The following is a 13,076-nucleotide window of genomic DNA, read 5'->3' as shown; positions in this document are numbered from 1 at the left end:
TTTAGGTATACATATTTATTCATAAATTACGCGGTCACATGATATAAATTAAATTATGTACAATTAAATAATACAGTTAAATTTATATAAAAATAATAATATTACAGACTTGGTCGGTACGCGGCGACCGTTTCTAGGATACTTTTGGTGGCTTTGAAAATATCCCCGGAAGGGTCACCGCGGGATCGAACCTAGGACCACATATATTAAATTTCAAGCTTAAATTCGTTTAAGGAAGCTGTTAGGTGAACAAATAAAATTAAAAACGAAACTGCATCGTATAACGTCGACATAAAATAAATTAACGTTAATAGTGACTAGAGAAATCTCGCGTCGATGCCACAGGGTGTAACACTTAACTTAAATAAATTAATAAACGTTTATATTTTTTATAAAAAAAAAATCATTTACACACAGACTCCGAATTGTATAAAAATGTCATCAATAAATAGGTTTCAATTTTTTTTTAATACTAGTGATGTGAAAGTCGTTATGCCTCGACGACGTTTAGGTAGAATGCGGCGTGCGAGTCTCCTTTCGAGCCGACGGCGCGCGCGGAGTATTGGCCAGCGTCGGCGGCGGCGGCGGCGGCGATCTCGAGCCGGTACCGCGCCGTGCCTTCCATGGTGAACCGGTAGCGGGCCGACGTCTCGTCGATAGGCTTGCCGTCTTTCAGCCATTGGAGCTGGAGCGGTGGCTGTGGGAGGAAACAGTGGATCAGTATTACAGTACAATGAAATTATCTAATACCTTTAAACGAGCAATTCTTGTTTATTTATTTATTTATTTATTTATTTATATATGACACCGTAAGATTGTGAACCCGTTAGTTTATAATCTAACGTAGGTTAGGTTAGGTTAGATTATAATCTCCCTACCGTCAGTTTATAATGTAACTAGCGAGATTTTAATATGCCGAGTGTTTACAATTTTACGGTGACATATATATATATATTTCGGGGATCTCGGAAACGGCTCTAACGATTTAGATGAAATTTGCTATACGGGGGTTTTCGGGGGCGAAAAATAGATCTAGCTAGGTCTTATCTCTGGGAAAACGCGCATTTTCGAGTTTTTATATGTTTTCCGAGCGAAGCTCGGTCACCCAGATATTCGAATTTAAACTGTTGTGAGACATGCTAACATTGAATAATTTTACGGTTTAGACTCACTTGTTTTAAGTCACTCGCGCGACATGTTTCGGAGAGCCTAGGTCTCCTTTCTCAAGCACTAACAGTGCGAGCAGCGTTCACGACGGCTGTGTATCGCGCGAGTGACTTAAAACAAGTGAGTCTAAACCGTAAAATTATTCAACAATGAAATTACTTTAATATAGGGTATTTGACTACTAGTCAAATCAGTTTCTTTTTTCGAACTGTCAAAACGATTTTGCTACTATGGAATTTATATGAAACACTTGTAAAGCTTTATACGTATTTTAAAATATAAATTGTGTCTAAAAATAACTGCTGTCTATGTTTCTCTATTAATCTTCTGGTGCTTTATTTCTTGCATGGTGTAAAATAATTTATTTTGAATACAGTACCCTATTGTGAAAATAAATGCACCCAAAGAGATGATGGTACCATCGCCCTCACTGTTAACTGTCCATCGGTAAACCTTATTACGAAAGTTACAAGGTCTACCGATGGACAGTTAATAGTGTCGCTGTTTGTACCTAACCTCAGATAACGTTATTTACTGTAACAAAAGTAATTTTGAACGAAGGGAACTGTTATATCGTTTAAGAATATAATTATTTGTAAACTTTATCTTAGGAAAACAATTGTGTGGCTTTCCTCAAATCTCCAAAGGTTTTCAAATGATGATAATTCTTAAGTGAAATTTTGAAAAATTTATTATAAATAGGTAAAGATGGACTATACGGGCACTATACTGTACGGGCACTCGAGTATACGGGCATTTTTACTTACTAATTAGCAATCGTCACAAAACTAAGATAAGATAATAAGATAAGATAAGATAATATTTATTCATTTAAAACTTATGCTAATTTGATTGATACAATGGTAATTATCCAATTTATGCTTAAATACTAGTACATTCATAGATTCAACTGACCGTCAATGTCAAATCCCATACCTACATTTTGTCAGGAATGTGACGGTTAGACGTTACTGAAACACGACTTAAGTCGCGCATTAAAGTACCTACAAGTTAGAATGAAATTGCCCATACATCATGTAGTGCCGAGTTGATATGCGCCCAAGTCCATGCCAAGTGATCCACTATTTGTTACCTTGTCGAGCTCGGCGGTGAAGACGGCGGGCTCGGCGGCGCCGACTGTGGACGAAGCGGGGAAGGCCTTGTACTGTGGCGCGGCACTAGTTTCGCCAGGCACGGACACGACCAGTGTGCACGAGGAGAACGATTCGCCCGCGTCGTTGAACGCCTCGCATGTGTATACGCCTGGAAAATATACAACAAACGTTAAGATCGGTTTTCCTACGATAGCGGTGCCGTCATATAGCGGCCGTCTCCATACTAAATAATACGGGTAAATATGGATGTCGTAGTATTTGCATGGAGACGGCCGCTATATGACGGCACCGCTTTCGGAGGAAACCAAAGCTTTACGCTTGAAACGTTAAAGTGCGGGAATTTTCGAGCTGAAAGCTAGTTAGAGAATTTGACATGGGACGCTCGACATAGGTACAAAGAACTCGCGCGGTTAGAAGATGTTGATGTCAACTTTAGCCAGTCTTCTCCAGACCACGGGGACAACGCCGTCCTCGAAACGTCGGAGGTAAATCTTAAAACTTAGATACGCGATTAAGTCCCGTTTTACAATTTAATAATGTGTAAAAGTCGTGAAAGTTTAAATCAGTGTTATATAAAAGAATATGCAAATCCACCCTTTTGTAACAATCTAACAAATAAGTACAAAAACAAATTAATCACATAAATCTACAAGTGATAAATCGACTTTGGCGATAGTATCTACTTAAAACTTAAATTCCGAAAAAAAAAAAACAGCGCCTGGAGTAAAACGGATACAAAATAATACCATCTGACATTGCTATTAAATTTCACTAGGCGCAACTTTTCAGTATATTTTTATAATTTTAAACTTCTATATCAGCATGAACGTTGTTCACTTTGATAAATATGAATATGTACGATTTTACTCACCATAAATATGTAGTATCATACTACATATTACTACTAGTATGGTATCAAGTACGTACGAATGGGAAAGACCTCAGCAATGTCGGAATTGGAGTACTGGAAGTCTCGAGGGCGTAACTGGTCAATAGTCGACCTTAAGTCGTTGCTATAAGGTTGAGAACGTACCGGCATCCTCGGGGAAGATCTCAGCAATGTTCAGCCTGTGAATGTTGGCCTCGCTGGAGTACTGGACGTCTCGAGGGCGTAACTGATCAATAGTCGACCTTACGTCGTTGCTATAAGGTTCAGAACGTACCGGCATCCTCGGGGAAGATCTCAGCAATGTTCAGCCTGTGAATGTTGGCCTCGCTGGAGTACTGGACATCTCGAGGGCGTAACTGGTCAATAGTCGACCTTACGTCGTTGCTATAAGGTTCAGAACGTACCGGCATCCTCGGGGAAGATCTCAGCAATGTTCAGCCTGTGAATGTTGGCCTCGCTGGAGTACTGGACATCTCGAGGGCGTAACTGGTCAATAGTCGACCTTACGTCGTTGCTATAAGGTTGAGAACGTACCGGCATCCTCGGGGAAGATCTCAGCAATGTTCAGCTTGTGAATGTTGGCCTCGCTGGAGTACTGGACGTCTCGAGGGCGTAACTGATCAATAGTCGACCTTAAGTCGTTGCTATAAGGTTGAGAACGTACCGGCATCCTCGGGGAAGATCTCAGCAATGTTCAGCCTGTGAATGTTGGCCTCGCTGGAGTACTGGAAGTCCTTCGAGGGCTTGATCTCCTTGTTGTTGTGCAGCCACACTACGTCGAAACGCTCGGCTCCCGTGATTCTGGACAAAATAACGATTTTTTTATAATGATAGCGAAGGTTTGGTTTCGTTGTTGACTCGTTTTAAAGGAAATAAAATATGTATTTTGTTATGACTTATGAAGTGCCTGGTGGTATGTGTTCCTGAAAAAGATAAAATGGCTATGGTACTTGACGTAACATTATTTAAAATACGGTAACCTTCCTCCCACAAGGGTTTATCTGGGTCTTTATTGTTTCCCAAATTTTTTGAATCCATAATGTATTGTTTGCCCGCATTTTAGTTAGGTATAATTTATTTGGTTCAGGAACGAGTCACTTTTCAGGATTGCCCTAAAACAAAACTAACCTAACCTAACCTATAAATAGGATAACCATACGAGAATCCTGAAAAGTTATCGGTTTCAGTTTTAGGACTAATAATAATATGACAAACAATACATTATGACTTAAAACATTATGGGAAACAAGGAACCCCTATTGTATAACTGTTGCTTGTCCGTAAGGAGAAGAAGAATAGTTCAAAACTCTTTTATATTTTATGCATTTATAATATTAGTATACTTCATATTCGAGTTTTAGTGTCACAAGTTAAAGCGTAACCGTACCTGCAGGAGAGCGTAACGGCATCACCATCCGTGACGATCTGTGAGGTGGCGTGATCCACAATCCTGGGTGGCTTGTCGCCAGTCTTCACACCGGCGGCCGCGCTACCTTCCATCGCTGCTAAAACAAACCAATTATTAGAAAAATATAGCCAAGAAGAGGCAATGAATTGTATAATTTCATCGAACTTGAAACTGTCGTGAGTTATATTACATTTATTTTACAGTACATTACGTGGCGCTGTCAATGTGTGTCTATTAAGTGTAAGGCCTGAGTGGACGCTCGAAGCGGAGCGTTCGGCGGGGCGTGCAGCGTGGCTGTGGGCTCACGCGTGATGTGAGCAGCGTGCACTAAGGCCGCTACTATACGCTTGCATTTGTTTAACATGCACGCCGCACGCCCCGCCCCGCTGCACGCCCAACTCGAGCGTCCACTCAGGCCTTACAAACCTAGTAAGTAAGTCGGGCGAGTGACTCAAAATATGTGAATCAAACTGAAAAATTAATTTAAATTGGCATTTAGTAAGTCGGCTGAAAAAAAATACTCGTCGACTTGAGAACCTCCTCCGTTTTTTTCGTCGGTTAAAAATAACACAAACGGTACAAGATAGTTTCTGACGATATGAAAGGGTATAGCCGGGTAAGCATGGCCAAACTGCCCTTAGCGAAAAAAACAATTTCCTTTTACTGGATTATTAACCTATATATAAGTATATATAGTCCGCGCTCAGCAAAATAAGTCGCGTTCTAAATTCAAATTGCGTTGGGAATATAACTTTCTAGTATAACGTACAAGTTATTTTGTATGAAGAGAGAGTATTATGGGATGTTTCAAATTTATTTTTCACACTGATAATCCCGATTTTAATTTTTGAAAAAAATATATGTTAAACATTATTAAATTCTACATAAAATATGTAAATTTGATAAGTATCGCTATCTCGCACGTATTTTTTTTATTTTTCTGAAAAATTTCATCTCAATTTTTTACTATTATTTTAAGAGATAATTCAATATATTTTTTTTCAGAAAGCGACCTTAATTATATATACAACATACACAAATTACAAAGAAATCGGATTAGTACTTTGGCTGTAATAAAATAAAAATGATTTTTCTTCTTTTGCATTTTTTTTAAAATCTGAAGCATTTGAGGCTTAATATTTGGTGGTAGCACTACATATACATAGGTTAATAATCCAGTAAAAGGAAATTGTTTTTTTTTTCGCTAAAGGCAGTTTGGCCATGCTTACCCGGCTATACCCTTTGGTTTAATTTTATATACTTACGTTTGACGGTGACCTTGCACTTGGTCTCGACCTGGCCCTGGCTGTTGATGGCCCTCAGGGAGTACTCTCCCTCGTCTTCGGGGAACACCTCGTGGATAGCTAACGAGGCAACTCCGTTCTTGTATTTCAGGTCTATCACCTGTTGAAAAAAATATTGGTATAAGTTTACAGAAACATGGCAGAACAAAACATTGTGAGGAGTAAATACACTTTCAGTTTAATGTCAGTTCTATAAAAAAAATATACCTATTGCAAAAGGGAAAATGATTCTTTAAGGGTCACCAATTTACTTTTAGTGAAACTGAAAAAGTTGACAGTAATTTTTCATATTTTACTTTGGATTGCTTCAGGAAGCGCTGGTGGCCTATCGGTAAGAGCATGCGACTTGCAATCCGGTCGCGGGTTCAAACCCCGGCTGGTACCAATGAGTTTTTCGAAACTTATGTACGAAATATCAATTGATATTTACCAGTCGCTTTTTGGTGAAGGAAAATGTGAGGGAACCGGACTAATCCCAATAAGGCGTAGTTTACCCTCTGGTTTGAAAGGTCAGATGGCAGTCGCTTTCGTAAAAACTAGCCTATGCCGATTCCTGGGATTAGTTGCCAAGCGGACCCCAGGCTCCCACTAGCTGTGGCAGAAATGCCGGGACAACGAGAGGAAGATGATATGGATTGCTGCTATAACCGATATTTGAGGAGAGAAGTCCGAGTCTGCCCGTGACCACGAACGTAATGTCACGTTCGAAACGTCAGGCCATAAATAAACGTAAGACTTACGCGATTAAGTCCCGTGGTAGTTATAAAGATGGAAGGACTTACATCAGAAGAGTGCAGCGGCTGACCGTTCTTGAACCATTCGACCCTCGGGTCAGGGTCACCACGCACAGCACACGACAGGTTCAGGGGTGTTCCGTCACGGGCCGCTAATACATCGGGCAGGGCTCGCGCGAATGAGGGCACGCACATTGTCGAGTCCGATGCTGGCACTGGAAGAAACATTCCTGTTATTTTTGGGTTACACATTTCAAGGATATTTAACTGTCAATACGTCCACTATACGTGGATGTAAATAAGGGCTCATTTAGACGGCGCGAGAACTCGCATGCGAGTTTCATTACATTGCGTTATTTGATCGGCCGGCTGAATTGATGTCACCTCAATGGTCCGCAATGTAACTAAAATCGTATACGAGTTCCCGCGCCGTCTAAATGAGCCCTAACGAAAGTGCTATCTGAAGGTGAAAATTTCTTTTAGATTAAGTCAGGTCCCCACAGAAAACAGCGCCACGGTTTGCCGCGGCATTATGCTGAGTGGGGATCCTATTTTAGCGTCCAAATGTCTTTTATGTCTGCATGACTTTCTTTTTTACATGTACCTACTGTGTTGTGGCGTTAAAATAAATGTATTTCTTCTTCTTCTTATAAAATTATTTTTAAGGAATTGTTAGACAGAATTAGAAAATACCGCTAGCATTTTGAACTTTTTCTCAGTGCGTACTGTAGGGCTAAGATGGCCGGCTCTTTATCATTTGTCACCATGGCTGTCACGTTCTAACAAATATGTAAGTGTGAAAGTGACACATGGCATGACAGGTGATAAAAATGCGACCATGCTAGCTGGTCTGAGTATTTTCAATAAAAACTTCTACTCAAGATATAATGACATCTAAAAGCTCTTCTGATTTTGAAGTCATGTTTTGGTTGGACACCGACAATTTTTAGGCTAATCCATTGAAAACACGATTGTACAAAAAAATTACCTTCCTAGCTTTTGTTGAATTATTAAAATTTGTAGCTTCCTAGCTTTTAACAGTCTTGAATGATTCACGGTTAGTTTCACTAGATTTATATACCCCGTGAACAAGATGCATGTAACTGCATCAAAATATCGTGAGCTCGAAAACAATACAAAAGGTAATCACGGTTCATATTCCTAGCTTTTGTAAGCGATATTTTGGTGAGATGCATAACACCATTAACACCTCTAGAAATCTGAATGGAAACCCGAAGTATACTCACAGACTAGCTCCTTGGTCGTACTTCTAGACCTCGACGAGGCGTCTGAGTCTAGTTTAGCGCCATATTTCTTCTTGGACGCGTCCACTGATGTCTGAGGCGAGAATTTGGGCCTCGCGATAGCGTGCGTCTTAACTGGCGGGTCGATTGTCACCTGTCAAATTAACATTCAATGGTTAAATGAATGTTATGAAGCGCTGGTGGCCTAGCGGTAAGAGCGTGCGACTTGCAATCCGGAGGTCGCGGATTCAAACCCCGGCTCGTACCAATGAGTTTTTCGGAACTTATGTACGAAATATCCCCTGATATCATTTGATATTTACCAGTCGCTTTTCGATGAACGAATCGTGAGGAAACCGGACTAATCCCAATAAGGCCTAGTTTACCCTCCGGGTTGGAAGGTCAGATGGCAGTCGCTTTCGTAAAAACTAGTGCCTACGCCAATTCCTGGGATAAGTTGCCAAGCGGACCCCAAGCTCCTATGAGCCGTGGCCAAAATGCCGGGACAACGCGAGGAAGAAGGTTAAATGGATGTTATGCTAAGTGCACGAACTGCAGCCGCCGCGAACACTTGATCATGAGGAAGGACCCCCGACGGGCCCGAAACATGTCGCCAATAGCATAGAGAAAAAAATACATAGAGTGCTCACTCCATACATCAGTTTTAATACCAAAAAGACTATTAGCATCTAGCATCGAGTAGCGGAACTATCAGTACTGCCACTTGACAATAGATGTAGCCACCGACCGGAAAGTCTTATGCTGTTGAGATAAGACTTTCCGGTCGGTGCTACATCTATTGTCAAGTAGCAGTACTGATAGTTCCGCTACTCGATGCTAGATGTAGACACTGAAATTAATAGTCTGAATTGATGTATGGAGTGAGCACTCTATGTATTTTTTTCTCTATGCCAATAGCGACTAAAAATTCAAGTGAGTGAAACCGTTGTCGTCTAAACATTAAATGTGACGTTATCTATGAAAAGGGACCTTATTGTCGATAGCGCTTACGCCATTATTAACGATGCTCCGATAGAAATACAATGCCGCGCGACGCTGTGCGGCGTAAGCGCCATCGACAATAAGGTCCCTTTTCATAGAAAATGCCCCAAATGGTTGTGCCAAATGAAGATTTTACAACTTATTAAACCATCTACTCCCACAGTCAAAAGAAAAAAAAAGCATAAAAAATTACCCCTTTAATATTGGCATAAAAACCGTTTAAGCAAAGAGAATAGAGTGTATAGAGATTGCACCATACCTTTGGCCTACTATCGGGTAGATGGCGTTAATTTCAATATTTAACAAATTAACACATATCAGTGAAAGAATAAGGGTCAAAGTCAAATGTAGAGATGGGTAGGGGTGAGTAAATACCGAGTATTTACTCGGTATTTACTCAATATACCCGTATTTACTCGTTTGTACCCAAATTGGTGGGTATGAACTATTTAGAGTGCTGAAAGGGGCATATAAATTTGAAATATTACGCTACTGGATTATGTGCTCAAAATTGTAAGAAATGTATTTTTAAGAGGGGCACTCCATACATGTAACTAATCGTCACAAAAAAAATTCGCTCACTACCCATCTCTAGTCAAATGGCGTTCTATCAGTTTTAATATTTTGTCGAAAGATGGCAGTGAATTTACTGTTGCTACATAGTTTACTTTGACAATCCGCCTCTATTTCAAATTCTCTTTGGTTTAAGCCATAGAGAAAAAAATACATAGAGTGCTCACTCCATACATCAGTTTTAGTACCAAAAAGACTATTAGCATCTAGCATCGAGAAGCGGAACTATCAGTACTGCTAAATCTATTGTCAAGTAGCAGTTACTGATAGTTCCGCTACTCGATGCTAGATGTAGACACTGAAATTAATAGTCTGAACTGATGTATGGAGTGAGCACTCTTGTCTTACTATATTTCTCTATGGTTTAAGCCATACCTTGGTCTTGGTGATGATTGGCGGAGGCGCTGGCTTGATCGGCTTCTCTATGTAGCGCCTGTCGCCCGAGTGGAGGAAGTTGTGTGCTAGCGCCGCTTGTTCCGCGCTCACCACCTCGCCTGTAAACACACACACATCATTGTAGCTTGATAGACTCCTTCAAATCCCACGAAAGTGCCAGCATGATGGATATAGTAATTCGCCAGTAACTGGCCACCGGCCAATAACTGGCCACCCTAAACTAAAAAAATAAAAAAAAACATACAACCGAATTGATAACCTCCTTCTTTGAGATTTGGAAGTCGGTTAAAAAGAATTCTATTCACCTATAAACAGAATTCATTTTAGTATAAGGGTTCAATAACTGGCCAGCCTTCAATAACCAGCCGCCTTATACTAAAATGAATTCTGTTTATAGGTGAATATAATTTATTTTAGTTTAGGGTGGCCAGTTACTGGCGAATTACCATATTTCGAATAAATCGATAAAAAGGCTGAAAGCGGCAAAATTTCAAGAGATTTATTTATTTTTATTCTAAACCTGGAACTAGTACTGGAAGATGGGACCTAATTGATTGCAACGGCACATTTAACAAAGGTTTTGAGCTTTTATTCTTTTTAAAATTTTGATAACAAATTTTGATTCATTTTCCACGGCACATTTAACAAAGGTTTTGAGCTTTTATTCTTTTTAAAAGTGTGATAACAAATTTTGATTCTTTTTTCACATACAGTCGCACAGTCGCCATCAGATATATCGGAGCGGCCAAGGTGTTCACAATATCTGAACACGCACTCTAACGCCCTGAAAGTAGATGCGTGTTCAGATATTTGTGAGCGCCTTAAGATCGGTTTTCCTAGGATAGCGGTGCCGTCATATAGCGGCCGTCTCCATACTAAATAATACGGCTAAATATGGATGTCGTAGTATTTGTATGGAGACGGCCGCTATATTACGCCACCGCTTTTGGAGGAAACCAAAGCTTTAGCCGCTCCGATATATCTGATTGCAACTGTACCACAGCGGTTTTTGGGATAACACAAAACAGGGAAAGGCCTACCTTCAACAATAACCACGCACGACGTCTCGTCAGTCCCGTGGCAGTTGGTAGCGACGCAGGTATACTTCCCGCTGTCTTCTGGTCGGCAGTCGACGATCTCGAGCGTTACCACGCCGTCCGCGCTCGTCATCGAGTAGTCGAACTTGGATAGCTCCTTTCTGTCCTTGAACCTGTGAAATATGACAAACATGAGATATCTAAACTGTTTAGACGACAACGGTTTCGCTCACTTGAATTTTAGTCGACATGTTTGCTATTGGCGACATGTTTCGGGCCATTCGGGGGTCCTTCCTCAGGTTTCGGAGCGGCTAAGGCGCTCAAAAATATCTGAACACGCCTCTATTGTCAGGGCGTTAGAGTGCGTGTTCAGATATTGTGAACACCTTGGCCGCTCCGATACATCTGATGGCGACTGTACTCAGGTAAATCTTACACTAAGTAAACAGACTGATGAAGGCAGCGGAAGTCCATTGGATAAGGAACCGATTGAGCAGGAAGGTGTCTGCCTTCTCGCTTTGTCCCTGATAGTTACCACTTGGCAGTCGGCGTCGGGCGTCCGCTGAGGCAGCACTGGATAAGGAACCGAATGAGCAGGAAGGTGTCTGCCTTCTCGCTTTGTCCCTGATAGTTACCACTTGACAGTCGACGTGGGGCGTCCGCTGAGGCAGCACAGCAGCTTGCAGGTGTCGCGCGCCTGCATGACGCGCGGCCGCAGCTGGAAGGTGAATAGTGGCGCCGTCTCGCTCGACTCCTGCCAGAACGTGTCTCTGATAGTTACCACTTGACAGTAGGCGTGGGGCGTCCGCTGAGGCAGCACAGCAGCTTGCAGGTGTCGCGCGCCTGCATGACGCGCGGCCGCAGCTGGAAGGTGAATAGTGGCGCCGTCTCGCTCGACTCCTGCCAGAACGTGTCTCTGATAGTTACCACTTGACAGTAGGCGTGGGGCGTCCGCTGAGGCAGCACAGCAGCTTGCAGGTGTCGCGCGCCTGCATGACGCGCGGCCGCAGCTGGAAGGTGAATAGTGGCGCCGTCTCGCTCGACTCCTGCCAGAACGTGTCTCTGATAGTTACCACTTGACAGTAGGCGTGGGGCGTCCGCTGAGGCAGCACAGCAGCTTGCAGGTGTCGCGCGCCTGCATGACGCGCGGCCGCAGCTGGAAGGTGAATAGTGGCGCCGTCTCGCTCGACTCCTGCCAGAACGTGTCTCTGATAGTTACCACTTGACAGTAGGCGTGGGGCGTCCGCTGAGGCAGCACAGCAGCTTGCAGGTGTCGCGCGCCTGCATGACGCGCGGCCGCAGCTGGAAGGTGAATAGTGGCGCCGTCTCGCTCGACTCCTGCCAGAACGTGTCTCTGATAGTTACCACTTGACAGTAGGCGTGGGGCGTCCGCTGAGGCAGCACAGCAGCTTGCAGGTGTCGCGCGCCTGCATGACGCGCGGCCGCAGCTGGAAGGTGAATAGTGGCGCCGTCTCGCTCGACTTCTGCCAGAACGTGTCTCTGATAGTTACCACTTGACAGTAGGCGTGGGGCGTCCGCTGAGGCAGCACAGCAGCTTGCAGGTGTCGCGCGCCTGCATGACGCGCGGCCGCAGCTGGAAGGTGAATAGTGGCGCCGTCTCGCTCGACTCCTGCCAGAACGTGTACGGGAGGGCGGAGCGCCGGCGCGGCGCTTCGGGCGCGTGCTGCCGTTGGACCTTCGGGACCGCTGGAATTATTATTGACAAGTGTTAATGTTCAGTCCACAAAATGCCTTCGAAGGTATAATTGAGGTCTCGTTTTCAAAATATATATTCTGTCGAGCTTTTCCGTTAGTAGAAAATAGCGGCAAATTTAAAAACTGTAGGCGCGAAGGGTTATCGTTCCGCAGAAAATTTTAATATGGCGCCCTTTTCTACTGACAAAACTGTTTGACCGGCTATACCATACGATATATTGATTCATTAAAAATCTAAAGCACAACAAAAAAACAAAGTAACATATTTTGCCTAACACAATTATACCATAAAATTATACCGCTACCTTAAGATAACAACAAGGTATCCTTTTGAAGACACGAAATGCACAAATAAATTTGCTACTAGTATAACTGTACTTCAAACTAATCTCTCACTAGGACCAAAACAACTATAACCGGAACTAGCTTTTGATAAGTAAACGACTACACAGACGAAAAAAAAATGCAAATTCGAAAACACCAATGAAAGT

General features: G+C 42.5%; 1 protein-coding gene across 1 annotated transcript in view; it reads right to left on the bottom strand.

Moving 5' to 3' along the window:
- Positions 1 to 464: 464 nt before the first annotated feature.
- The window catches only part of LOC134658315 (twitchin), a 178,540-nt gene continuing 165,928 nt past the window's right edge, over positions 465 to 13,076 (bottom strand). The window contains exons 141-150 of the mRNA XM_063513946.1: positions 12,381 to 12,576; positions 10,873 to 11,042; positions 9,812 to 9,930; positions 7,865 to 8,015; positions 6,666 to 6,832; positions 5,845 to 5,983; positions 4,559 to 4,673; positions 3,836 to 3,972; positions 2,261 to 2,430; positions 465 to 697 (exon numbers count right to left, since the gene is read on the bottom strand). Of these exons, the coding sequence (XP_063370016.1) occupies positions 491 to 697; positions 2,261 to 2,430; positions 3,836 to 3,972; positions 4,559 to 4,673; positions 5,845 to 5,983; positions 6,666 to 6,832; positions 7,865 to 8,015; positions 9,812 to 9,930; positions 10,873 to 11,042; positions 12,381 to 12,576 (1,571 nt within the window). The 3' untranslated portion in view covers positions 465 to 490. The remainder of the gene's footprint in view (positions 698 to 2,260; positions 2,431 to 3,835; positions 3,973 to 4,558; positions 4,674 to 5,844; positions 5,984 to 6,665; positions 6,833 to 7,864; positions 8,016 to 9,811; positions 9,931 to 10,872; positions 11,043 to 12,380; positions 12,577 to 13,076) is intronic.

The sequence above is a fragment of the Cydia amplana genome, chromosome 22, assembly GCF_948474715.1.
Source record: "Cydia amplana chromosome 22, ilCydAmpl1.1, whole genome shotgun sequence".
Taxonomy (NCBI): Eukaryota; Metazoa; Arthropoda; class Insecta; order Lepidoptera; family Tortricidae; genus Cydia; species Cydia amplana.
The sequence above is the reverse complement of the archived record's forward strand: the minus strand, read 5'-3'. Positions and strand labels throughout refer to the sequence as shown.